At 42.0% G+C, this 27,019-nt stretch overlaps 1 protein-coding gene across 2 annotated transcripts in view; it reads left to right on the forward strand.

The window, feature by feature from the left end:
• mtnr1bb (melatonin receptor 1Bb) overlaps window positions 1–26,059 on the forward strand; it is a 41,512-nt gene extending 15,453 nt beyond the window's left edge. For both annotated transcript variants that reach the window (XM_020045299.2, XM_020045300.2), the window contains 4 exons: window positions 13,114–13,232; window positions 19,288–19,449; window positions 22,527–22,709; window positions 22,797–26,059. In XM_020045299.2, coding sequence (XP_019900858.1) covers window positions 13,114–13,232; window positions 19,288–19,449; window positions 22,527–22,709; window positions 22,797–23,210 — 878 coding nt within the window. In that variant the 3' untranslated portion in view covers window positions 23,211–26,059. The remainder of the gene's footprint in view (window positions 1–13,113; window positions 13,233–19,287; window positions 19,450–22,526; window positions 22,710–22,796) is intronic.
• Window positions 26,060–27,019: the final 960 nt, after the last annotated feature.

Consider the following 27,019-nt stretch of genomic DNA (forward strand, 5'->3'; position numbering starts at 1 on the left):
TATTCTTGTTCTGGAAAATGAAGGCTATTCCATGCGAGAAATTGCCCAGAAACTGAAGATCTTGTACAACGCTGGGTAGTACTCCCTTCACAGAACAGCACAAACTGTCTCTAACCAGAATAGAAGGAGGAGTGGGAGGCCCCAGTACACAACTGAGAGGACAAATACATTAGAGTGTCTAGTTTGAGAAACAGACGCCTCACAGGTCCTCAACTGCCAGCTTAATTAAATAGTACCCACAATACACCAGTCTCAATGTCAACAGGGAAGGTATTCTAGGTAGAGTTGCAAACCCATATCTCAGGCTGGTCAATAAAAATTAAAGATTAATAGGGGCAAAAGAACACAAACACTGGACAGAGGAAGATTGGAAGAAAGTATTATGGAAAGACAAATCTAAGTTTGAGGTGTTCGGATCACAAAGATGAAAATTTGTGAGGCGCAGGCCAAATTAAATGATGCTGGAGGAGTGCTTGACACAACATGCCATTGGAACACAAGACTGATGGTTACTGATAATGGGCCTCTGTAAGCCTATGTAGATATTCCATTAAAAATCAGCTGTTTCCAGCTACAATAGTTATTTATAACATTAACAATGTCTACGCTGTATTTCTGATTAGTTTGATGTTAATGGATGTTAAGATATATATATACACAAACACAAGCACACGTGCACACCATGCACACACACACACACACACACACACACACACACAACATTGTATCCTAAGCATAAGTTGCTCAGGGACGAGGGGTGAGACAGGGATGCAGCTTCCCTCAGGGACGAGGGGTGAGACAGGGATGCAGCTTCCCTCAGGGACGAGGGGTGAGACAGGGATGCAGCTTCCCTCAGGGACGAGGGGTGAGACAGGGATGCAGCTTCCCTCAGGGACGAGGGGTGAGACAGGGATGCAGCTTCCCTCAGGGCCGGGGAGTGAGACGGGTACAGCTTCCCTCAGGGCCGGGGAGTGAGACGGGTACAGCTTCCCTCAGGGCCGGGGAGTGAGACGGGTACAGCTTCCCTCAGGGCCGGGGAGTGAGACGGGTACAGCTTCCCTCAGGGCCGGGGAGTGAGACGGGTACAGCTTCCCTCAGGGCCGGGGGGTGAGACAGGGATACAGCTTCCCTCAGGGCCGGGGAGTGAGACGGGTACAGCTTCCCTCAGGGCTGGGGAGTGAGACGGGTACAGCTTCCCTCAGGGCCTGGGAGTGAGACGGGTACAGCTTCCCTCAGGGCTGGGGAGTGAGACGGGTACAGCTTCCCTCAGGGCCTGGGAGTGAGACGGGTACAGCTTCCCTCAGGGCCGGGGAGTGAGACGGTTACAGCTTCACCCAGGGCCGGGGAGTGAGACGGGTACAGCTTCTCACAGTGCCTGGTCTCAACCTTCTGGGCGAAAATATGTCTGCGTTTGGCAGACAATCTGGTTGCACTTTGCAAAACAAGGATGGGCCTATTTTTTATGAATGCTTGCTTAATGTGCCAATAAAGAAGTCTAATTTCAATTGTTGAATTGAGAGAGAGACACAGAGTGAGAGGAGAACAAGAGGGAGGAGCAGACATTGGCAGTGGGTTTGTTAACAGGCTGTGTTGTGAGAGACTCAATAGGTGTTGTAAACTCTGACCTCTTGAAGTACTGTTCTCCATCCCTGCCAGTTCTTTTGGGTTCAAAGTTTACACTATACTATTTTTGACGTCCAATATGGCCGTTAGAATTCCAGAATTTCGGCCATATAGAACAGCTACCGGAAATACAGTTGAGTCTGGAAATATTTGGACACTGACACAACTTTCATAATTTTGTCTCTGTACGCCACCACAATGGATTTGAAATGAAACAACCGAGATGCAATTGAAGTGCAGACATTCAGCTTAAATTCAAGGGGTTGAACAAACATTTTGTATGAAACGTTTAGGAATTGCAACCATTTTCATACACTATCCCATTATTTCAGGGACTCAAATGTAATTGGACAAATTAACGCAATCATAAATAAAATGCTCATTTTTAATACTTTGTTGAGTATCCTTTGCAGGCAATTCTGGAATGCATGGACGTCAACAAACGCTGGGTTTCCTCATTTGAGATGCTTTGCAAGGCCTTTACTTCAGCTGTTTTCAGTTGTTCATGGGTCTTTCTGCCTTAAGTTTTGTCTTAATGGACAACAAAAGTTTTTTTTTTCTTTCAAAGAAGAAAAACTTTATACAGAAAAAAAACGTTTTACAGTTTATACAGTTGTGCTCATAAGTTTGCATACCCTGGCAGAAATTGTGAAACTTTGGCATTGATTTTAAGAGATAGTGATCATATGAAGCCATTTATTAGTACATAGTTGTTTGGCTCTTTTTTAAATCCTAATGATAACAGAAATCACCCAAATTGCCCTGATCAAAAGTTTACATACCCTTGAATGTTTGGCCTTGTTACAGACACACAAGGTGACACACCAGTTAAAGGCAATTAAAGGTGAATTTCCCAGACCTGTGGCTTTTTAAACAGCAATTAGTGTCTGTGTATAAATAGTCAATGAGTTTGTTAGCTCTAACATGGATGCACTGAGCAGGCTAGATACTGAGCCATGGGGAGCAGAAAAGAACTGTCAAAAGACCTGTGTAACAAGATCATGGAACTTCATAAAGATGGAAAAGGATATCAAAAGATATCAAAAGAATTGTAAATGCCAGTCAGTACTGCTCAATCACTTATTAAGAAGTGGAAATTTGGGGATCTTGATACCAATTCAGGATACAAAGAAAACACCACCGGTAACCTCAGGAGAAATACAGGCTGCTCTGGAAAAAGACGGTGTGGTTGTTTCAAGGAGCACAATATGACGATACTTGAACAAAAATGAGCTGCATGGTCGAGTTGCCAGAAAGAAGCCATTACTGCGCCAATGCCACAAAAAAGCCTGATTAAAATATGCCCGACAACACCTTGACATGCCTCACAGCTTCTGGCACACTGTAATTTGGAGTGACGAGATCAACATAGACCATAGCATTATGGTCACAACCATAAGCACTATACACTCACCTAAAGGATTATTAGGAACACCATAAATGTTCAGACATTATTTATCTTTGTCTCATTCTTTTACATCACATAAACCTGCCATTTTAACAGGGGTGTGTAGACTTTATATATCCACTGTATATGTTGTCCCCATTGCCTAACAAACGTTGAAACAAATTTTGTAAGGAAGGCTATTTTACATAACTAGCCTATTTTAAATAACTAGCCTGTTTCAAATAACTAGCCTGTTTCTTTTGACTTTTCTGTGGTCTTACTGGCCTTACTGGCCTGCACCATAGTTTGTTTTCCAGACCTTCGACATTTGAGTCGTAAGCTGGAGTTGCTGCTGGAATGTGCTGCTTTTGTATCTCATGCCACGCTTAGTCACATGACCAAACACTCAGTAATGTCTTACTCTAAGAGCGAGCGGAGGCTCGCTGTTTTCTTGACAACAGATCATATAGGTCACACAGTATTTGGCTATGGGTTCTGTTCTTCTGATACCGGTGAAAAGCCCAGTTGGGTTCTGTTCTTCTGATACCGGCGAAAAGCCCAGTTGGGTTGGGTTCTTCTGATACCGGCGAAAAGCCCGGAGGGGTTCGGTTCTTCTGATACCGGAGAAAAGCCGGTTGGGTTCTGTTCTTCTGATACTGGTGAAAAGCCGGGTTGGGTTCTGTTCTTCTGATACTGGTGAAAAGCCGGGTTGGGTTCTGTTCTTCTGATACCGGTGAAAAGCCTGGTTGGGTTCTGTTGTTTTTCGGTTGTTCATGTCTGGCTGCACTCCCCTGTGCTCCAGACACAGCCGCAGGAAGCCGGGAGACTGAATTTATTTAAATAATCATGTTGAGATTTGAAAGAATAATAAAAAAAAAATCATCAAATAAAAAGCAATGCTGGATTTGGTCGGCTACCTCAGTAAAACATTCCAGTAACCTCTTTCCAAAGAAAAATCTTTTTAGAATGAAATGGCCTGAGTCAAATGACTTTTATTACCTGATTCCCTGGACACCCAAACATTACAAAGATGCACTGACAACTTGAAAGCGCTGTCACAGTGTTTATAAATAATGTTCCGTTGCCTTCAAGTGCCTTCATCACAGACGCTGATTTATTGTGCGTGTCTGTGTGTGTGTGCATGTGTGTCCGTGTGTGTTCCTGTGTGTGTGTGTGTTGAGTGGGCTCTGAGGCACTAGTGGAATGTATTTCTTTACATTTACGTCACAGTTAGGTTGGAGAAATTAGCTATCATATGGTTTAAGTGGAGTTGTGTATGCTTTTAATGATAACTCAGTTACAGTATATGATGTGAGGGCTTCAATTTCTGCCCACCAACAGTTCTGCAAACCACCACAGAGAGTGACACACAGACGGAGCGGGTGAGAGGAGTGAGAGGGAGTGAGAGGGAGTGAGAGATGGACAGAGACAGAAAGAGCGGGAGAGGACAGTGGATAGATGTGAGATAAGTCAGCTTGTGCATAGCAAAGAGCCTGTGTGACACAGAACTGTCTCGTTGAAGGAAGAGTCTTTCTTTCTGTCTTATGGGATAAAACAGACCATGTGTCATGCAGACACCCAGCAACAGGGGCTCAGACTGAGTTGAAGGTCTCACATCCTTTCACCCGTCCACTGCAGTTAGCCTCGTTGTTAGTTCAGCCATTAAGTGAAGATTTTCGAGTATATATCCTCGACCCACTGATGTGCCACATGTTAGATGTGCTCTTGAGCAAGGCACTTATCCCAAATTGATCCATTAAATCACTCTGGCTAACAACATCTACTCAAATAATTAAATGTCAAACGGGCGGATGATAGAGAGTGAGGATGAGAGGGGAGGAGAGGAGAGAGGAAGGATGAGAGGGGAGGATGGTAGAGAGTGAGGATAAGAGGGGAGGAGAGGAGAGAGGAAGGATGAGAGGGGAGGATGGTAGAGAGTGAGGATAAGAGGGGAGGAGAGGAGAGAGGAAGGATGAGAGGGGAGGATGGTAGAGAGTGAGGATGAGAGGGGAGGAGAGGAGAGGAGAGAGGAAGGATGAGAGGGGAGGATGGTAGAGAGTGAGGATGAGAGGGGAGGAGAGGAGAGAGGAAGGATGAGAGGGGAGGATGGTAGAGAGTGAGGATAAGAGGGGAGGAGAGGAGAGGAGAGAGGAAGGATGAGAGGGGAGGATGGTAGAGAGTGAGGATGAGAGGGGAGGAGAGGAGAGAGGAAGGATGAGAGGGGAGGATGGTAGAGAGTGAGGATGAGAGGGGAGGAGAGGAGAGAGGATGAGAGGGGAGGGCAGGGGAGAAGGAGGATATGGAGTCAATGAGTTTGATTCCAAGATCAGGATCTTCCTCTCTGTGAGGAGCATAGACGACCCCCCATCTCTCTTCTGTTGCTCATTACCTTTGTTTTGTCATTAGATCAAACATATGAAACTCATTCCACGGGGGCCACAATACGAACTGGGACGTGTTGTTCTGTTTTAATTGGAATCCAATGTTGATGAATGTTGATAATAAATGGTCCCTTACACTTGTTCCTGTTCATTCCCTAAACAAACTTGATTCTCACCCCACTGATTCAATGAGAATCTCCAGGTTGGGATTCCTGTTTGTCAACAACCTGTGGGTTAATGATACAAGCACAGTGCTGACACAGTGCTGTGAGTTTAGGATTTCAGGGAGGGTTTGGGGAAAATACACTCACCTTAAGGATTATTAGGAACACCATACTAATACTGTGTTTGACCCCCTTTCGCCTTCAGAACTGCCTTAATTCTACGTGGCATTGATTCAACAAGGTGCTGAAAGCATTCTTTAGAAATGTTGGCCCATATTGATAGGATAGCATCTTGCAGTTGATGGAGATTTGTGGGATGCACATCCAGGGCACGAAGCTCCCGTTCCACCACATCCCAGATGCTCTATTGGGTTGAGATCTGGTGACTGTGGGAGCCATTTCAGTACAGTGAACTCATTGTCATGTTCAAGAAACCAATTTGAAATGATTCGAGCTTTATGACATGGTGCATTATCCTGCTGGAAGTAGCCATCAGAGGATGGGTACATGGTGGTCATAAAGGGATGGACATGGTCAGAAACAATGCTCAGGTAGGCCGTGGCATTAAAACAATGCCCTATTGGCACTAAGGGGCCCAAAGTGTGCCAAGAAAACATCCCCCACACCATTACACCACCACCACTAGCCTGCACAGTGGTAACAAGGCATGATGGATCCATGTTCTCATTCTGTTTACGCCAAATTCTGACTCTAACGTCTGAATGTCTCAACAGAAATCGAGACTCATTAGACCAGGCAACATTCTTCCAGTCTTCAACTGTCCAATTTTGGTGAGCTCGTGCAAATTGTAGCCTCTTTTTCCTATTTGTAGTGGAGATGAGTGGTACCCGGTGGGGTCTTCTGCTGTTGTAGCCCATCCGCCTCAAGGTTGTGCGTGTTGTGACTTCACAAATGCTTTGCTGCATACCTCGGTTGTAACAAGTGGTTATTTCAGTCAAAGTTGCCCTTCTATCAGCTTGAATCAGTCGGCCCATTCTCCTCTGACTTCTAGCATCAACAAGGCAATTTCGCCCACAGGACTGCCGCATACTGGATGTTTTTCCCTTTTCACACCATTCTTTGTAAACCCTAGAAATGGTTGTGCATGAAAATCCCAGTAACTGAGCAGAAAGTGAAATACTCAGACCGGCCCGTCTGGCACCAACAACCATGCCATGCTCAAAATTGCTTAAATCACCTTTCTTTCCCATTCTGACATTTGGAGTTCAGGAGATTGTCTTGACCAGGACCACACCCCTAAATGCATTGAAGCAACTGCCATGTGATTGGTTGATTAGATAATTGCATTAATGAGAAATTGAACAGGTGTTCCTAATAATCCTTTAGGTGAGTGTATGTCATCTGGGTATGTAAACATCAGCGAACTTTGGTATGTATATGGTTACAGTATATACATTACCATGAAGATGTATTTGCCCCTTCCTGATTTCCTATATTATTTCATAGTTCTCACACTGAATGGTTCCAGATCTGCATATGAAAGGTAATAACAGATGAAGAGAACCAGAGTAAACCCACCAGTCAGTGGTTACATGATTATTTTATTTATTTCAGGAGAACAGTCAGCACCCTAACTGGCCTCTGAAGGGGTGGGCTTCCAAACACAACAGTACCTCTGAAGGGGTGGGCTTCCAAACACAACAGTACCTCTGAAGGAGTGGGCTTCCAAACACAACAGTACCTCTGAAGGAGTGGGCTTCCAAACACAACAGTACCTCTGAAGGGGTGGGCTTCCAAACACAACAGTACCTCTGAAGGGGTGGGCTTCCAAACACAACAGTACCTTTGATCGATATTTTAGCTGGACATCATCCAACGGCAAAGTCAACAAAGATTTTAGAGTTAAACTGAGCCTGAACAATGTATTTATACATTTGTGGCCCCAACTGTTGAATACCAGCATTGTTTTTTTTTGTCAACAAAACAGTGAATTTGTGTGCATCTCTGGCTGTAAAACCAACGTGTTCCCGAGACTTGTAAGATCCTTATTTGTAGCTCAAAAGGTTTGAGAACTACAGACATTACTGTAGTCTTTTCCTTGACTCTTTGTGCTGAACTGATCTAACTGGATCTGAACAAGCCCTATGATATGCTAGGAGCAAGGATTATCACATGACCTCGGTGTGAAGGCAGGAAATCATGGGGTTACTGGGGTAACACAGGGGTTGCCGGGGTAACACAGGGGTTATCAGGGGACACAGCGGTTATCGGGGTAACACAGGGGTTTTCTGGGGACACGGGTTACTGGGGAGACAGTAAGAGATTACTGGAGGGGGACAGGCGTTACTGGACAAAGAGGTTACTGCAGGAAGAGGTTACTGCAGGAAGAGGTTACTGGAAAAAGAGGTTACTGCAGGAAGAGGTTACTGGAAAAAGAGGTTACTGCAGGAAGAGGTTACTGGAAAAAAAGGTTACTGCAGGAAGAGGTTACTGGAAAAAGAGGTTACTGCAGGAAGAGGTTACTGGAGGGGGACCGGTTACTGAAGGAAGAGGTTACTGGAGGGGGACGGGTTACTGGAGGAAGAGGTTACTGGAGGGGGGACAGGCGGTACTGGGGTGTCTAAGGGTTACTGGAGGAAGAGGTTACTGGAGGGGGGACAGGCGGTACTGGGGTGTCTAAGGGTTACTGGGGTGTCTAAGGGTTACTGGGGGTCTAAGGGTTACTGGGGGTCTAAGACAATAGGAGGGTCATATTATGGGCTAGGCAATTAAGATTACTGGATGGTAATTATACACTGTAATTACTCCAGATATCAATACTACATTAACATGATGTTAATAGGAAAATATTAAAGATGCTGGCTGGGGCCTGTGTCGTTTCTATTATGTATGTGCCTCCCGGTACAATAGGTCCTCTCAGATTTTCAAGGAAATGCTTTCAAACTTTTAGAATAAAATAGCAGGGATTATTCTGAAGCTTGCTCTCAGTACTCATTTTAAATCCTTTCACTTTGATGAAGTGAAATGGCTGAAGGGGGAAGAAAGGGTCACATAAGATTAAGGTAGAGCTTTCGCATAGCGTTTTCCATAGCACCAAATACCTCTGGAAATAATTCAGCCATTGAAGCAACACTTTTTATATTATGGGGCAGACTCGCGTTGGACACACGTGGTACCACAATAGAACTGTTAAACATATAGACAATCAAAACACAATGTGGTGTGGAATAGGCAAAATAGCATTAAATTACACAGCAGGAAGTGGTACACAGATGGACACAACTTCACAGGGGCAGTGATCACACTGTTACAGGGTTTCATTACTGGGACACATGTGCAGTGATCACACTGTTACAGGGTTTCATTACTGGGACACATGTGCAGTGATCACACTGTTACAGGGTTTCATTACTGGGACACATGTGCAGTGATCACACTGTTACAGGGTTTCATTACTGGGACACATGTGCAGTGATCACACTGTTACAGGGTTTCATTACTGGGACACATGTGCAGTGATCACACAGTTACAGGGTTTCATTACTGGGACACATGTGCAGTGATCACACTGTTACAGGGTTTCATTACTGGGACACGTGTGCAGTGATCACACTGTTACAGGGTTTCATTACTGGGACACATGTGCATAAGCACAATCAGACTGTTAACCAATCACAGAAACCAGTTTCATCATGGCTTAGTGTTCTCATCTGATTGCAACACAGTGTTTCTCATCAAAAAATACATTACAACAGAGGTAGAGACATAATGTATTCCCACATAAAGCGGGAAAGCAACTAAAAGAAAGTGAAAGAGGATGAGAGCAAGAGAAGACAGGAGTGAGAACAGGATATTGAGACTTTCTTTTAGAGAACTCCTGCCAGCTTTGTTGGTGTATTACAAAAACAGTGAAATTCAAATGAATAACTCCTAAATCCTTTTAAATGTAGGTTAACAATTTATTCCCATTTAATTGTAGGATTACTATTAATTTATTTTGAATTGTAGGTTAACTGTTAATTCCTTTTATATGTAGATTAACACCTAAATCCTTTTAAATGTGGATTAACACCTGAATCCTTTTAGAGTGTATTAACTCCTGAATCCTTTAAGGGTGGATTAACACCTGAATCCTTTAAAGGTGGATTAACACCTGAATCCTTTAAAGGTGGATTAAAACCTGAATCCTTTAAGGGTGGATTAACTCCTGAATCCTTTAAATGTGGATTAACTCCTGAATCCTTTAAGGGTGGATTAACTCCTGAATCCTTTAAATGGGGATTAACTCCTGAATCCTTTAAATGTGGATTAACTCCTGAATCCTTTAAATGGGGATTAACTCCTGAATCCTTTAAATGGGGATTCACTCCTGAATCCTTTTAAATGTAGGGTAAAATCTACAGTGGGGAGAACAAGTATTTGATACACTGATGATTTTGCAGGTTTTCCTACTTACAAAGCATGTAGAAGTCTGTAATTTCATTGTATGATTTTTAAGTAATTAATATGTATTTTATTGCCTTCTCACCAAGATGCTTGCCTATTGCCCTGTAGCCCATCCCAGCCTTGTGCAGGTCTACAATTTTATCCCTGATGTCCTTACACAGCTCTCTGGTCTTGGCCATTGTGGGGAGGTTGGAGTCTGTTTGATTGAGTGTGTGGACAGGTGTCTTTTATACAGGTAACGAGTTAAAACAGGTGCAGTTAATACAGGTAATGAGTGGAGAACAGGAGCGCTTCTTAAAGAAAAACTAACAGGTCTGTGAGAGCCAGAATTCTTACTGGTTGGTAGGTGATCAAATACTTATGTCATGCAATAAAATGCAAATTAAGTATTTAAAATCATACAATGAGATTTTCTGGATTTTTGAAAGAAATTACAGACCTCTACATGCTTTGTAAGTAGGAAAACCTGCAACATCGGCAGTGTATCAAATACTTGTTCTCCCCACTGTATATCCTTTTAAGTAGATTACTTCGAAAAAATTAGACAAATTAAGCAAATTAGCTCAAAATTAGGTTTTTACCCTCCTTTTTTTTTATTATCCTCTGCCTGTCTAGGACAAGTAGACATTTAATTGGATTTAAGTGCATCCAGCCTATAGTTTCTGCATGGCTGTTTTCCTAAGCCCCAAAACACATTGGCTCCACAATGCTTCTAGCATACAGAGCATATCATTCCCTCTTCATTATGTCTGAGCCACCAGAATTTTTTTTGCCATTGGGCATCAAAACTATGTTTGAATCACATAAAAATATAAAAACACTCATCAAGCTTTGTAATTAATCACAGTCAATATTACTGTTGTCTATTTTTGTTGTTACGCTATGTTCTTGTTCATTTGACTTGCATTGAAAACGTGTCAGAGCTGTATATATTACAGCCTTGTTGTGTTGTTCTTTCTCCATCCTTGCCTTGACGCCACATCCTTTATCCCCCTCTCTCGACTTCCTTCAGCTGTAGGCTATTTGGATATGCTGCTTGCTCTCACCCAGCATCTTCATGTTCATTTATTTATAGTGTTAGAGACTTAAATATGTTAATTGTATATTTTTACACTGTATATTGTATATATAATGGAGTCGGGGACAGTGGCCTACATAACCTAATCTAATAGTCTTTTCACCTGTCATCTTTGTCTCTCGTGAACTCCATTGAAATAAATCAGTGATTCTACTAGAAGTCATCTACTACAAGTCATACAATACCTCAGAAAGAAACTGAGTGCTGAACACACAGGTGTGGAGTAAACAGGTGAAACCATTAGTGGCATAAACAGGCATAGCTATTTGAAACTAGAACTGTAAATGAAAATAAAGAAATACACACTACCTGAAACATCAAACAAGGAAAAACAAGAAATCCCACACCTAAATTCTTTTAAGTACAGGTTAACTCTTAAATCCAGTCAAGCAAAAAATTTGCAATTGGTTCTTAACACTAGAACCAGCAGAACTTTTTACCCCCTATAACCGCCAGAGCAGAACGCCGTTTGGCGTCATTAGCATACGAATTGTCCCTATTAGCATGGACATTCTCCTCCACAGCATCACCATCCAGCCAGAGCATCAGTTCATCTACTAGGTAGTCATCAAACTATATAGGAATCTAAAACATAATGAATTGCAGAATTTGTTTTAAATGGTTGATGAATTACAAGAATGTGTTTGTATTGAAGGTCTCATCATACTAAAAAAACGACAAAAAATGTCTATGCCAATGCATGGCTCTAGTGTCATAGATTACCGGCATATAATATTTTTCTATAAGTGACATCAAAAAGTTATTAGATAAAGACGAGGTCTGAAATGAATAGGCTGTGAACGGCGCGTCTTTGTAGGTTTCTCCCGTGGGGTGTAGTGGGGCTGTCAGGTTGATTTCAACACCAATGCATCTCTAGTCACCTAGATTATTGTCTTATGTCTTCATGTCACCTACTGAAAAATATTCTAAGTTATCAAAAAACCGAGAGGGGTTAGTAGAAAAAAAGAAGATATGGTCGGAATTTCATATTGTGAATAATTATTTAGCCTAATACATTTGGCTTCAGTAAAATAAGCAGAGAAAATTCAAAGAGAGACGATAGGAGCCTATATCATTTGTATTATGTTTCAATTATAGACTAATTAAGTTTTCATTCATCCAAGAGTATCATGCATTCATCCATTGACGTCATGCATTCAGTGAGGGGTGATTACTGCCTGGGTACCATTTGGGTACCATTTGGTCTCTAAATACTTTTCTGTTCGTCAGATTAGAATTCTGACAATGGAACAATGTAATATGCCTATTTAGGAAAAGTCATGGAAGGAGGAGGGCGTTCCTTTCAAAATTTTAATTAGTTTTATTTTAATTACAAACTCAAACGGCAATTGGCGTAGGCATTTGGCGGTTCTAGTGTTAAAAGATGTTGCATAGGGCTCACACTGCGTCTTCTTTTTCTGTTAGGCATCACATTTCTCAGGCCCATCTGAATTTACGCCTTTTACACGACAATTGAACGTTTTACAAAGCCCAGTCTTCCCTTTTCCAAAGTTTGGAGTCCAATACAGTGAATCGCTTTTAGCCTGTTCAAAGACAATCTGGTGACCTCCTCAGACAGAGCGGTCTAGCTCCTTGACCTTGATCTGGGTCCCCAAGAAAGTCTTGATTAGTGAATATGTAGTGGAAAACTGGAACTTGGACAGACTGGGGGGTTTGGTCAAGTTTGACACCAGGGATCTTTAGTCTCATGTGATTCAATCTGTACTTCCTAATGTGTTCACGTTGAGCTTGGCTCTTACATCTCTCTGCTCCCTCCCTCCTCTTAATAATGTGTTCACGTTGAGCTTGGCTCTTACATCTCTCTGCTCCCTCCCTCCTCTTAATAATGTGTTCACGTTGAGCTTGGCTCTTACATCTCTCTGCTCCCTCCCTCCTCTTAATAATGTGTTCACGTTGAGCTTGGCTCTTACATCTCTCTGCTCCCTTCGCTCTTCTAGGTAATATGTTCATTGTGAACTTGGCTCTTACTTCCCTCTGCTCCCTCCCTCCTCTTAATAATGTGTTCAGGTTGAGCTTGGCTCTTACCGCTCTCTGCTCCCTCCCCTCCTTTAGGTAATATGTTTGTGGTAAGCCTGGCATTTGCTGACCTGGTAGTGGCGTTCTACCCATATCCTCTGGTGCTCTACGCGATCTTCCATGACAACTGGTCCCTTGGGAACACACAGTGCATGGTAAGTTGCATTGTGTGAGTGTGTGTGTGTGAGTTTGTGTGTGTGTGTGAGTGTGTGTGTGTGTGTGTGTGTGTGTGTGTGTGTGTGTGTGTGTGTGAGTGTGTGTGTGTGTGTGTCCTTAAGCTTTATCTTTCCATCAAACTGCCTAACATTATTTATTGGATAGAAGCCACTTTATTGGCACAGCTTTATAATATAACAATTGGCAAAACATGCTTTGTAAATGTTAATTCACAATATATTATTTCAGGAATAATAATAATCAACATTGTACTCAGGCCAATCTGTACAATTTAAAACAAGGATTAGATATGGTGAACACATGCATCTTCGAACATTCCCTGGAAAGGCTCCCTGGAAGGTCTAACTAACCACCTACACCCTGGATGCACTGCACTCCCTTACCTTTTGGGCAAATCAGGGAGGTGCAAATGGAGGGCCAAGGGTGGAGTGGAGTACAGAGGGGTGTGTGGAGGGCTGAGGGTGGAGGGCAGAGGAGGGAGTGGAGGGTTGTGGGTTGAGTATGGGGCTGAGGGTGGAGTGGAGGGTTTAGAGTGGAGGCTCGTAACAGGAAGGCTGATTTCCCTCGTGAAAGGAAGGCTGATTTCCCTCGTGACAGGAAGGCTGATTTCCCTCGTGACAGGAAGGCTGATTTCCCTCGTGACCGGAAGGCTGATTTCCCTCGTGAAAGGAAGGCTGATTTCCCTCGTGAAAAGAAGGCTGATTTCCCTCGTGAAAGGAAGGCTGATTTCCTCATGACAGGAAGGCTGATTTCCCTCGTGACAGGAAGGCTGATTTCCCTCGTGAAAGGAAGGCTGATTTCCCTCGTGAAAGGAAGGCTGATTTCCTCATGACAGGAAGGCTGATTTCCCTCGTGACAGGAAGGCTGATTTCCCTCGTGAAAGGAAGGCTGATTTCCTCATGACAGGAAGGCTGATTTCCCTCGTGACAGGAAGGCTGATTTCCCTCGTGAAAGGAAGGCTGATTTCCCTCGTAACAGGGACCAGTCAATGGGCTGTTATCAGAGTTCTGTCAACTCAGGATTTATATTCTGTCCGGCGTCCCAGAATTTCACGTCCATGCTACCTTGCGTAATCAACCGTGTGTCCAAGTCACATGCAGACACGTCCACCTTAAACACATCTGGGTTTTTCTCTCGATTTGGCTAAAACCCATTGTTACATCCTTCTCTTAACCCCCACTAAAGTTGTAGTATAACAGGTCAGGTCTGTGTTTATTATTTCAAGAAACCCAGATACTGCACTTATTCAGTAAAATAACAATTTAAATAGCTAGATCTTCAGTGAATTTACGAAAAAAAAATGTTTTGTGTCATTAGGTGATGACAACACCAAAACAGTTTTCTGATTTTCTAATTTTCCTCACACATTCACATGAAAACATTACACCTCTCAATTCCTTATAGGATTAACAATACTTTCATTTATTTACTTCATTATTAAATAATTTATCTAACACTATTATATGAGAAGCAGGATGATAGTTGACAAGAAAACAGCATATAAAACTACAACACTCAAAAACATATAAAGGTTACTATATAATTTACCTAATCTATTGTATCATTTACCCCTTACCAAATGTAGTACATAATTTACCATCTTATCTCCGTAAATAAAAGATTACACTACACTCTTTTATTCTAAAAGTACAAAAGGGTATCCTATAATAACGATTTGGAGTTATCATAGCTCCCTTTAGTGGGATGAGAGAACTTCCCCCATCACATTTGTGGATCCTAATATAGCCTCAATGTAGGAACTCACAAGCAGATTCCAGAGAGTCAACGAGTGGGGATGTGTCATTCACTGCACATCTTGTCAAGTACTTTTGCTTCCTCTCACACTGATCACTCAATCAGGGACAATCACAATAAAGCCTGCAGACACCTAACCTGCTACCAGGACAAGAGAATGAGGCCCTGATCAACATCCAACACGACCAACATGTCCAACACATACAACACATTTTATTCTGACCTGGTTATTTTTTCGGATCACCCAGGAGCAACAGACCCAACAACAAACTTCTGCAAATGTCCTGTTATCGGTGACCTTTGCCTTGGGCTGTGACTATCACTCTAAAAAGAGGTCAATTATGTAGTGATATGCTGGTGAGATGAGAGTTGCTTTCTGGCAGAGGTTTCTCCCTTTTACAAGAGCAACAGTAGTCTAAAACTTTCTGCAGGTCCAACATGAAAAGCCTATGAAAAATCTCTGTTTAGAGAACAACCTTTCGTGTGACATTTTGTTTAAGCATGGAGGCAGCTAGAATACCTCATCACTTTTATTATATGTTTTCTGGTAACTGAAAGGTAGTTTTATTGTGTCTGCTAACATAATAATAATAATAATAAGGTTTTCAGCTGTGCTGACATAATTGCAAAATGGTTTTCCAATGATCAGTCAACCTTTTAAAATGATAAACTTGAATTAGCATACACAAAGTGCCATTGGAACACAGGAGTAATGGCTGCTGATAATGGTCCTCTATGTAGATATTCCATGAAAAATGCGACGTTTCAAGCTAAAATCGTCTTTTACAACATTAACAATATCTACACTGTATTTCTGGTCAAGTTGATAATATTTTAATGGACATAAAATATGATTTTCTTTCCATTTCCCTTCACCCAAACCCCCATATTTTATATATATATATATACACACACACACACACACACAAAATAATTCTAATTTCATGACCTGTACCTGTACCTGTGTATCTCTCTCTCTCTCTCTCTCTCTCTCTCTCTCTCTCTCTCTCTCTCTCTCTTTCTATCTCTCTCTCTCTCTCTCTCTCTCTCTCTCTCTCTCTCTCTTCTGAGAGGTGAGTGAATTACTGAATGGCCTCAGTGTGATTTGTTTATACTGTATATCTTCAAGATATAGCAGACTGAAAAAGTATGTGCTTAAACTCATTAGTGCAAAACGGCTGTTGGCTATAAAAACAAATTATATCCTGAGTGTTGCTTGGTTTCTTGACATTTGGAAAAAAACACTCCCTAGAAATGTTGGAACCTAGAGAAGAGCCTGCTTCTGTGGACTGGACAGTCCTTTTGCAAGAAAGAAGATTAGAAGTGCACATAACCTTTAAAAGCCAAACTGTTTTTAATTTAAAATGATTTGATCAAATTACCAAAGCATTAGTGTACAATAACATGCAGCAGAGCTTCTGGAGTATTAGAGACATATTACAAACATGAGTTACAAACTTCCTTGAAAACAGACCAATTGCATTCACAACAAATATTTACATCCTACACACACTGACTGACAAATAACATAAGATCAACATTTACAGTGGGGAGAACAAGTATTTGATAACCTGCAAAATCGGCAGTGTTTCCTACTTACAAAGCATGCAGAGGTCTGTAATTTGTATCATAGGTACACTTCAACTGTGAGAGACAGAATCTAAAACAAAAATTCAGAAAATCACATTGTATGATTTTTTTATAATTAATTTGCATTTTATTGCATGACATAAGTATTTGATCACCTAACAACCAGTAAGAATTCCAGCTCTCACAGACCTGTTAGTTTTTCTTTAAGAAGCCCTCCTGTTCTCCACTCATTACCTGTATTAACTGCACCTGTTTTAACTCGTTACCTGTATAAAAGACACCTGTCCACACACTCAATCAAACAGACTCCAACCTCTCCACAATGTCCAAGACCAGAGAGCTGTGTAAGGACATAAGGGATAAAATTGTAGACCTGCACAAGGCTGGGATGGGTTACAGGACAATAGGCAAGCAGCTTGATGAGAAGGCAACAACTGTTGGCGCAATTATTAGTAACACACTATGCCGTCATGGATTAAAACCCTGCAGCGCACGCAAGGTCCCCCTGCTCAAGCCAGCGCATGTCCAGGCACGACTGAAGTTTGCCAATGACCATCTGGATGATCCAGATGAGGAATGGGAGAAGGTCATGTGGTCTGATGAGAAAAACTTGTATTGCGAGATCTTGGCCAACAACCTCCTTCCCTCAGTAAGAGCATTGAAGATGGGTCGTGGCTGGGTCTTCCAGCATGTCAACGACCCGAAACACACAGCCAGGGCAACTAAGGAGTGGCTCCGTAACAAGCATCACAAGGTCCTGGAGTGGCCCAGCCAGTCTCCAAACCTGAACCCAATAGAAAATCTTTGGAGGGAGCTGAAAGTCAGTATTGCCCAGCGACAGCCCCGAAACCTGAAGGATCTGGGGAAGGTCTGAATCTCTGTAATTGCAAACACAGGCTTCTGTACCAAATATTAAGTTCTGCTTTTCTGATGTATCAAATACTTATGTCATGCAATAAAATGCAAATTAATTCCTTAAAGATCATACAATGTGATTTTCTGAAATTTGTTTTAGATTCCGTCTCTCACAGTTGAAGAGTACCTATGTATCACTTGAAGTGCTTGCATTTGTTCTACACATTTTTTTTTTTGCTAGGGTTGTCATCACAGTTTTTTTACTTTATAGGAATTTCTCCTCCGAAGAACAGGGTAAAGTTTCATCTTGAAAAATCCTATGTTTATAAAATAAGTGTGCACAATTCTTTTACAAATAAAAAACTTTTGTTGCTGTTTTACCTTCATATAAAGATGGATATACATCCATTTTAGATGTGGACTTATTTTATTTATTCTGAAGATAAATTAGTCATCACTTCCAAACAAATATAAAACATTCTCAAAACATGTCTTTCCTTTCTACACATTCATAAACAAACCGGTCACTCGCAGCGCCACGTCCGTTGTAAACTTTTGTTGCACTTTTAAAAACTATTTTAAAACCATATAATGTTAAAATTTATACAATTATTTGATTTAAATTGTATACAAGTATACAACAATAACTGGGCTATTCCACTCAATGAACTATTTCTATACTACTTTTTGTCAACAGTTTAAAGATACTGCTTTTTAACTTTAGGTTGCCTGTTGAGTGGAAACCGTTGAAATTAGAATGAGGACAAAAGACAAGTGTTAAGAACTTATTTGCATGTTCAGAGTTTGAGGACTTTCCAGAAATCAACTGGTTAAAATCGTTTTATATCTCCACTTCTCTGTACTGGCCTTTTACCTGTCCCCATTACAAACATCTTTACTGTATGGGGACACTCCGAAACAAGCCTTTTCATGCAGTGTTTGTATTTCAAGTGCCTCCACATTTTCAGGACAGCCGGTATGTGCAGACTTCAATACTAGATAGATCAATTCTGGTGAACAGTGAGGAACAAAAATAACGTCTAGACTTTACGTCAACACACCTTCTCGAAAAGACAACGCCAGGCACATTGCAGTTTGAAACCTCTTTCTAAACATTTGCATAATCGATTCATATTTCATGAATTTATAATATAATTTCTTTTTACAAAATTATTCAGAAAAATCACATTTAGAACATTTATTTAGACTTTAATTTATTACAAACAACAGTTGACAAAACACAGCTGTTTCTCTGCTTATATATTGGAGCGACCACTATTAAACCACTATTAACAACTCCTATATAATCCAGTTCCCTTCACCCACCCCTCCATGTGTCTCTCTCTCTATGTGTGTCTCTCTCTATGTGTCTCTCTGTGTGTCTCCCTCTCTCTCTCTCTGTGTCCCTCTCTCTCTCTGTGTGTCTCCCTCTTTCTCTCTTTGTGTCTCTCTATGTGTGTCTCTCTCTATGTGTGTCTCTCTCTATGTGTGTGTCTCTCTCTGTGTCTCTCTCTCTATGTGTGTCTCTCTCTGTGTCTCTCTCTCTATGTGTGTCTCTCTCTGTGTCTCTCTCTCTCTCTGTGTCTCTCTCTCTATGTGTGTCTCTCTCTGTGTCTCTCTCTCTCTATGTGTGTCTCTCCCTATGTGTCTCTCTCCATCTATCCCTTCTGAGTGGTGAGCAACTTCCTGATTGGACTTAGTGTGATTTATTTACAAACCATCTAACTGTCTGTATGTCGATTTAATTTAAAGGGCTTAATTTCTCTTTTTGTCTCTTTCTCTTTTTCCCTGACTCTCCATTTCTCTCTCTCCCCTTCATCTATTCATTCTCAGGTGAGTGGTTTCTTGATGGGCCTCAGTGTCATTGGTTCAGTCTTCAACATCACTGGTATAGCGGTGAACCGCTACTGTTACATCTGTCACTCCTTCTCTTACGGAAGTCTGTACAGCTACAGGAACACTCTGCTCTTCGTTGCCCTCATCTGGCTGCTAACGGTACTGCAACACTTTTCTGGTTAACCACTGTTCACAAGTTGAATCTAATCAAATTGTCTATTGTATTGTTTGTTCCTGATGAGCCATCATATTATTGTAATGTTAGTTACCTGCTAAGCTAAAGTTACAGACATAATGTTTTTTATCATGAGCACAGTTTTAGCAGACACTTCTATCCACAATACTTTACCCTGGTGCATGCATATATCTTCACATATATATCTTTCACCCATTCTCAAATAATTTCAGACTTAATGAGACTTGTTTTATCCACACCACAATCATACATCATTAATCTTGTTTTATTGTTCTGAGCCGTGTGTCCTTGATACTTTCGCTGACCTATTCAACGAAGGCACTAGTGTGACTCTATTTGAAACAATTTCACATTTTTATTAATTCTTTTGAGGTGCATCTACAGATCCTCCACAATATTGTAGTTAGCTAGCTACCTAACAATGTCAACAATGTCCAAATAAATTAGATTAGATTCAACTTTATTGTCATTGAACAAGTACAGTACAACAAAATCTAACCAGAAGTACAAATAGAAGAGGGCAGAAAATTTACAAGTAATACATATATTATATTACAAGTAGAATGTATAGATGTGTAAAGAAGGCAAATGCAGTATAAATGTCAACACTAAATGGGCAATGAAGGTTGCAGTGAGGTAAGCTGCAGTGAGGTTCCCAAGGTAGAGACGCACCTGTAACAACTGAAAACTACATTATCAGACTTTGCAAGGCAGTTTCAGAGTAGTACAAGGGAGTAGTGCAACAAGGCTCCTGAGAGGCAGGTTTTGGTATGGTTAGTGATGGGTCATAGAGTTCAGCAGGGTTAATTAGGATGGAAAGAAACTTCTTGAGCCTGCTGGTGCGGGGACAGAGATACCTGTACCACCTGCCTGATGGTAGGAGGGCAAACAGTTGGTGGCATGGGTGTGAAGGGTCTCTGATGATGCCCTGTGCAGACATTGCTTGCGCTTTAGGTGTACTATGTCTGGGTCCTGGGCGCCAGTGATGTGCTGGGCGGTTTTCACCACACTGTGGGGCAGTTAGTCAGAATGCTCTCAATTGTGCAGCGGTAAAAGTTCAGAAGTATCTTGGAGAACAGGAACATTTGTGTACAGGAACACAGTCATGGGTGAAGAGGGAGTACAGGAGGGGGCTCAGCACACAGCCCTGTGGAACACCAGTGTTCAGGATCAGGGTGGAGGAGGCTCAGCACACAGCCCTGTGGAAGACCAGTGTTCAGGATCAGGGTGGAGGAGGCTCAGCACACAGCCCTGTGGAAGACCAGTGTTCAGGATCAGGGTGGAGGAGGCTCAGCACACAGCCCTGTGGAAGACCAGTGTTCAGGATCAGGGTGGAGGAGGCTCAGCACACAGCCCTGTGGAAGACCAGTGTTCAGGATCAGGGTGGAGGGGGTGAAGTTGTCTAACCTGTCAGACTGAGATCTGTTGGTTAGGAAGTCCAAAGTCCAGTTGCAGAGAGGGGCTGATCACCAGGTCATGGACTTTGTTGACCAGCCTAGAGGGGATGACCGTGTTGAATGCTGAGCTAACGTCTCTGAATAGTATTCCCACATAGGTGTTGGTTTTGGTCTTTTGAAGGGCTTCATGATCGTGGGGGTGAGTGAGACAGGTGTCAGGGGCGTTTTGGTTCATTTTGAACACATACATTATGAATAATTAATCCAGTTACAACTACCATAAAAGCATGTTGTTGGTTGTAATTCGTTGAAACCACTTAAATGGGGAAGGTGAACTTCCAAATTCCTTCCAACTCCACATTTCTTCACTCACCTGTGACACACTCTATAGATCTGGGCTGCAGTGTGTGAAATCTGTGTTGGCATTTGCATATGGCTTGCCCGCTCTGATTCTTCTGGATCAGAGTGACACTGCCCCATGAGGCGTGAGCCAAACTGGATCAGAGTGACACTGCCCCATGAGGCGTGAGCCAAACTGGATCAGAGTGACACTGGCTGATGAGGCGCAGGCCTAACTGTAGAGTGACACAGCCCCATGAGGCATGGGCCAAACTGGATCAGAGTGGACACAGCCCCATGAGGTATGGTCCAAACTGGATCAGAGTGGACACAGCCCCATGAGGTATGGGCCAAACTGGATCAGAGTGGACACAGCCCCATGAGGTATGGGCCAAACTGGATCAGAGTGGACACAGCCCCATGAGGTATGGGCCAAACTGGATCAGAGTGGACACAGCCCCATGAGGTATGGGCCAAACTGGATCAGAGTGGACACAGCCCCATGAGGTATGATCCAAATTGGATCAGAGTGGACACAGCCCCATGAGGTATGGTCCAAATTGGATCAGAGTGGACACAGCCCCATGAGGTATGGTCCAAATTGGATCAGAGTGGACACAGCCCCATGAGGTATGGTCCAAATTGGATCAGAGTGACACTGGCTGATGAGGCGCAGGCCTAACTGTAGAGTGACACAGCCCCATGAGGTATGGTCCAAACTGGATCAGAGTGGACACAGCCCCATGAGGTATGGGCCAAATGAAGCGGAAGCACTGAGTCACTGAAGCAGCAGTGGTTGTTTTGCACTTTGATGTTCTAAGGGAGATTTACACTTTAAAATATGACAGAATAGACTCTGTTGTCAGCCGTATGAAATGGTGCTAATTTTGCACTGTCACAATATTTGATCATGTATTTACAAGTTATTAAAAAGGCAAATTGTATAGTCGGTTGAAGATTGATTGTTACTATATTTTAAAAGCATTTCAATAAATTAAAGATTGTTTCCCACATATTTGTTGTCGTTACTATTTAAACATGATATTTCATTTAATATATTCATTATATTTGTATCATGTACTTCAGCTGGTCCCTTCAAAATATGAAAAACCTCAGCAATATAGAATTTTTCAAAATATTTTTTTTTTTACCTGTGTTTCAGACCGTTCTAAAACAAACATAATTCATGGTTATTGCCTGTCAGTCTTAAGAAAATATATTCCTTTTGGATATTTGTATTCAGGTGGAAATCTTAAAAATTCCTATTATCTGGTATGAAAGCATTTGTCTTTCCTACTCTCCAGGTCCTGGCGATCGTGCCTAACTTCTTTGTTGGGTCGCTACGCTACGACCCCAGGGTGTATTCCTGTACATTTGCCCAGACCGCTAGCTCCTCCTACACCGTTGCAGTGGTAGTGGTGCACTTCCTGGTTCCTATTGCCGTGGTCACCTTCTGTTACCTGAGGATCTGGGTGCTTGTCATACAGGTGAGAAGTGTGGTCTTCCTCATTTCCTTTCTTCATTTTCTTTCCTCCCTCCTTTGCTACGCCCTTACTCCTCTTTTTCTCCTCTAGGTGAGGAGAAAGGTCAAGACAGATGAGCGTCCTCGCCTCAAACCCAGCGACCTCCGTAACTTTGTCACCATGTTCGTTGTTTTTGTCTTATTTGCTATCTGCTGGGCGCCTCTTAACCTGATTGGCTTGGCTGTGGCCATTAACCCGGCAAGCGTGGCTCCTCAGATACCTGATTGGCTGTTTGTGGTCAGCTACTTCATGGCGTATTTCAACAGCTGTCTGAATGCCGTCATTTACGGTCTCCTGAACCGGAACTTCCGGAAGGAGTACCGTCGTATTGTCATGTCCGTTTGTGCGACGCGGCTGTTCGTTTCCGAGACGTCACGTGTCGCTACCAGCGTAAGGAGCAAGCATTCGCCAGCGCCCATTAACAACAATGAGTCCCTGAGGGACAGACACAGGGTGACAAGTTAAGATGGCTTCCTTAGGTTAGTGCAACTGACCAATAAATCTGGTCAAACTGCGTTAGCACAACTGACCAACACAACTGGGTGAGCACAACGGGTAAGTAACACTGGACTGACTAGTAAAACTGAGTTAGTATAACTAGCCAGTAAACCTGGGACAGCACAGTGAAGTGGCCGAAGGGGACACTACATGCACACTTTCAAACACCTGTTGGAACCAGTGTGACACGTGTTCCAGATTCAACATAGACAGTCTGACAGTTAGACTTAGTAGAGGCTCATCAAAGTCTAACTACAAACACTGACTCAAAGAATTCTGACTCAACAAAACCTTTCCTAGGTGAGATTGACTCAGCTGAGGCTCGACAGCGACACGACTGATTTTTGAAGCCTCCCTCTGAACTCCCTGTTCCTTTACCAGTGGTTTTCCTTTGCCACCAGCATGGTTGCACCAATTCAATATGTCTGTGTCCATGATTACACCACTTGAAGGGTTTTTGTATCCATGGTTACTCCAATCCAATGCTTTGGGGCTGGATACATGGACAAGAGGCCTAGTGGGGGAGAAGCAGGTACTCTGGAACAAACAGAGATTCTTACATTTTCCAGAAATCTGGATTGGAGGATTTTAAATGTCCAGTCTATTACTCTCTGAATCCTGGGATCTTGCAACTGGAATTTCTGGGGAAATGTGCAGTACTGCTGCCCCCTGTTCTGTACTGGGATCAGATTTTGCAGCTCTGGGTCCACATTAGACCATCCTTCACCCTATTAAATGGTATGCAGTTTGTGATTTTGGTCTGGTAATTGCTGCTGCTCCTGGTAGGCTTGGGATGTGTATTCTCTGAAACAAACCGTTCTTCCTGTCATACTGCCTGGTCAACCAGAACCACATCCTGATCAGTATGAGGCTCCGTGTACCCGACCTGCCACAAGAACCTGACAACAACAAGACACACCCAGCTGACATTTTCTCCCTCCAACCCGGACTCTGCTGACCCTGTATGCAATGCCCTTTGTGGGACTCCCAGATGAAACTGAATATATTTTAAATGTGTGCTCTTTTACCGCACATTGGCAGTCTCTTAAAAAAATCTAAATATGTCATATGTTATAGAGAAGTGCATCTCTTTGGGCCAGGATATAATGCAGGGTGCAGTAGGCTAGAGAGCATTGGACAGATTTGGTCCAATCCCGATTTAAATTTATTTTCCATCTAGGTGACATCACATTTCTGGTCACAGTGCATTTCTGACCACCAGTAAAAATTAAGACGTGTACTATTATGTACTGCTCTATTCATTGAGCAAAATTATTGAAAAGAAATATTTTCAACATCAATTCAACATCAATTCAACGTCTTTTCAGCGTCTTTTCAATGTCCTTTGCTCTGGGGGGGTTTGGCCTGACATTGAATCCTGGCTGAAATCTTAACCTTTTTTCTTACTTGCCCAACAGAAGTAGCACTAAGTCAATTTCTGTATCTTGAAAGATCCTCAATGAAGTGTAATTCATATCTAAGTTTGTCCATTTTCAGAGACAGCATCACTGTAAATGTTTACTCAATTGGCATCTACCTTTGCATTTTAATCATGCTATGAAGAGGATCTGCTGCCATACAGATTAAATCAAGCCTTATGTCCTTATGTGATGTTACTTAGTATGAAAAACTGTGAGTAAACAGTTTAGTAAAAACTAAAGTGCCAAATCTACACATTCAACAAAGACCACAGTCTTTTTTGCCAATACAACATAAATGTTTTTCTACATTATTAGTATGTGCTGTTTTTTATTGTATAAATGTGTCTAATTTTGTTTATATAAATTATATGATACTATTGCTCAGAGAATTTTTAACGGTGATGCATTTCTGTGAACACATTTTGAAGCTTTAAAAAAAAAGGAAAGTCTCAGAAATTTTTAATTTATTTATTACTGTGTTTCAGAACATTGACATGTTTACGACATGGTCTGGTAAAATGATATAATTATTGTATCAAGGATTTAAATGATTATTTCTGTAACTGGCTATTGATAAATGTATAACTATGTTGACAGACGTTTTTTTCCCATTTTGAAATGATTTGAAACTATTTTGCCTGTGATTCAATCTGATCATTTAAACCTTTTATTGATTGAGCCAACATCCCATGAATGTGATAGCTAGGAACATGGTGAAGTTTCTTTTAGAAGTTACTTTGCCACCAGTTACTACAGAGTGAATCCCAGCCTTGGTTAAAATGAGTGTGGGAGGATGTTGACTGATATTTTTTGTGTATTCTGTGTACATTTTTATTAAATTTTAATATAAATTAGTTAGATAAAGGTATATTTTAAAGGTAAATCAGGAATCCTGGGTATTGAGATCTGCCTCTCTTCTATGTAGTCCCAAACTGCATCACAGTGCTTTCATAGAGCACTACCTTTGACCAGGGTCAATGAGGACTTGTGTTGTGTGTGTGTGACTGGTTTAGTTCACTGACCTATGTAAAGGAGAGGACACGTCTAGGATAGAAGGTGGGATGTTTCATCTGGCCTGAAGGGTCAATTAGGATTAGTTCAGTCATTCCAGGATTTCGACATGTTATTCTGTAATGTCTTCGGCCAAAATATACTTTTGTCTTGCAGTGGCTTTACTGACATTTAGAGATAAAGTATGCATGATATTTTATAATGTGTTTTCATGCAACAATTAAAAGGCCTATGTGCCCCCCCCTGCGTGTGGCTGTGTGTATTTTCTTTTACATACAGTGCCCTTCATAAGTATTCAGTCAGGAAAGTCAAAACAGCCCTGACCCGTCGAGGCATGGACTCCACTAGACCTCTGAAGGTGTGCTGTGGTATCTGGCACCAAGACGTTAGCGGGAGATCCTGGAAGTTCTGTAACTTGCGAGGTGGGGCCTCCAGGGATCGGACTTGTTTGTCCAGCACATCCCACAGATGCTCGATTGGATTGAGATCTGGGGAATTTGGAGGCCAAGTCAACACCTTTTATTGTGGCCAGCCTAAGGCACACCTGTGCAATAATCATGCTGTCTAATTCGCATCTTGATATGCCACACCAGATGGTCACTAACACAGATTTAGACAGATTTGTGAACAATATTTGAGAGAAATAGGCCTTTTGTGAACATTGAGATAGTCTTCGATCTTTGAGTCCAGCTCATGATAAATGGGGGCAAAAACAAAAGTGTTGCGTCATAATTTTGTTCGGAGCAATATACCATCTACCACTTAATTATAGCTAAATGGAAAACAAAGTGGTATTGTATTTATAGTCACTGTTATTGAGAAAATGTAAATTCAAATGTGTCCCACCTGAACGTTTTCAATCACAAATCATTAACTTCAATTCACAACATAAACCCTTTTGGCCTTTCTCTCAGGCTCAGTGCTGCTACTGCCACCATGTCCATGCTTTTATTATAATTTAGCATTTATTCCTGTTCTGCCTTCTCTGAGTGTCTTTATGGGAATCAATGACTTACAATGCTTCTCAGAAAATGGTACCTTGTTAAAACCGGTTCTCTTTGGGTCTGGATAATCTTCACTTAGTACATAATATTGATGGAAATGACACTGCTGAAACTGCAAAATGGCTAGACCTGCTTCTTCCCACATATCCAAGGTTTAATGCCTGTGGATTTGTTTGCTGCAGATGGGAGAATGTTCCAGAGGACACAGCTCATGTTTTGTACTGTGATTTCAGAAGCACAAGTACATTTTTTGTGGGGGCGTGAATTTGGAGACATGACATACTCTTTCATCTGTACTCCTTCATTTCCATCCTCCATGTCTCTTCACATCACTCTCTCA

Source organism: Esox lucius, chromosome 7 (assembly GCF_011004845.1).
Source record: "Esox lucius isolate fEsoLuc1 chromosome 7, fEsoLuc1.pri, whole genome shotgun sequence".
NCBI lineage: Eukaryota > Metazoa > Chordata > Actinopteri > Esociformes > Esocidae > Esox > Esox lucius.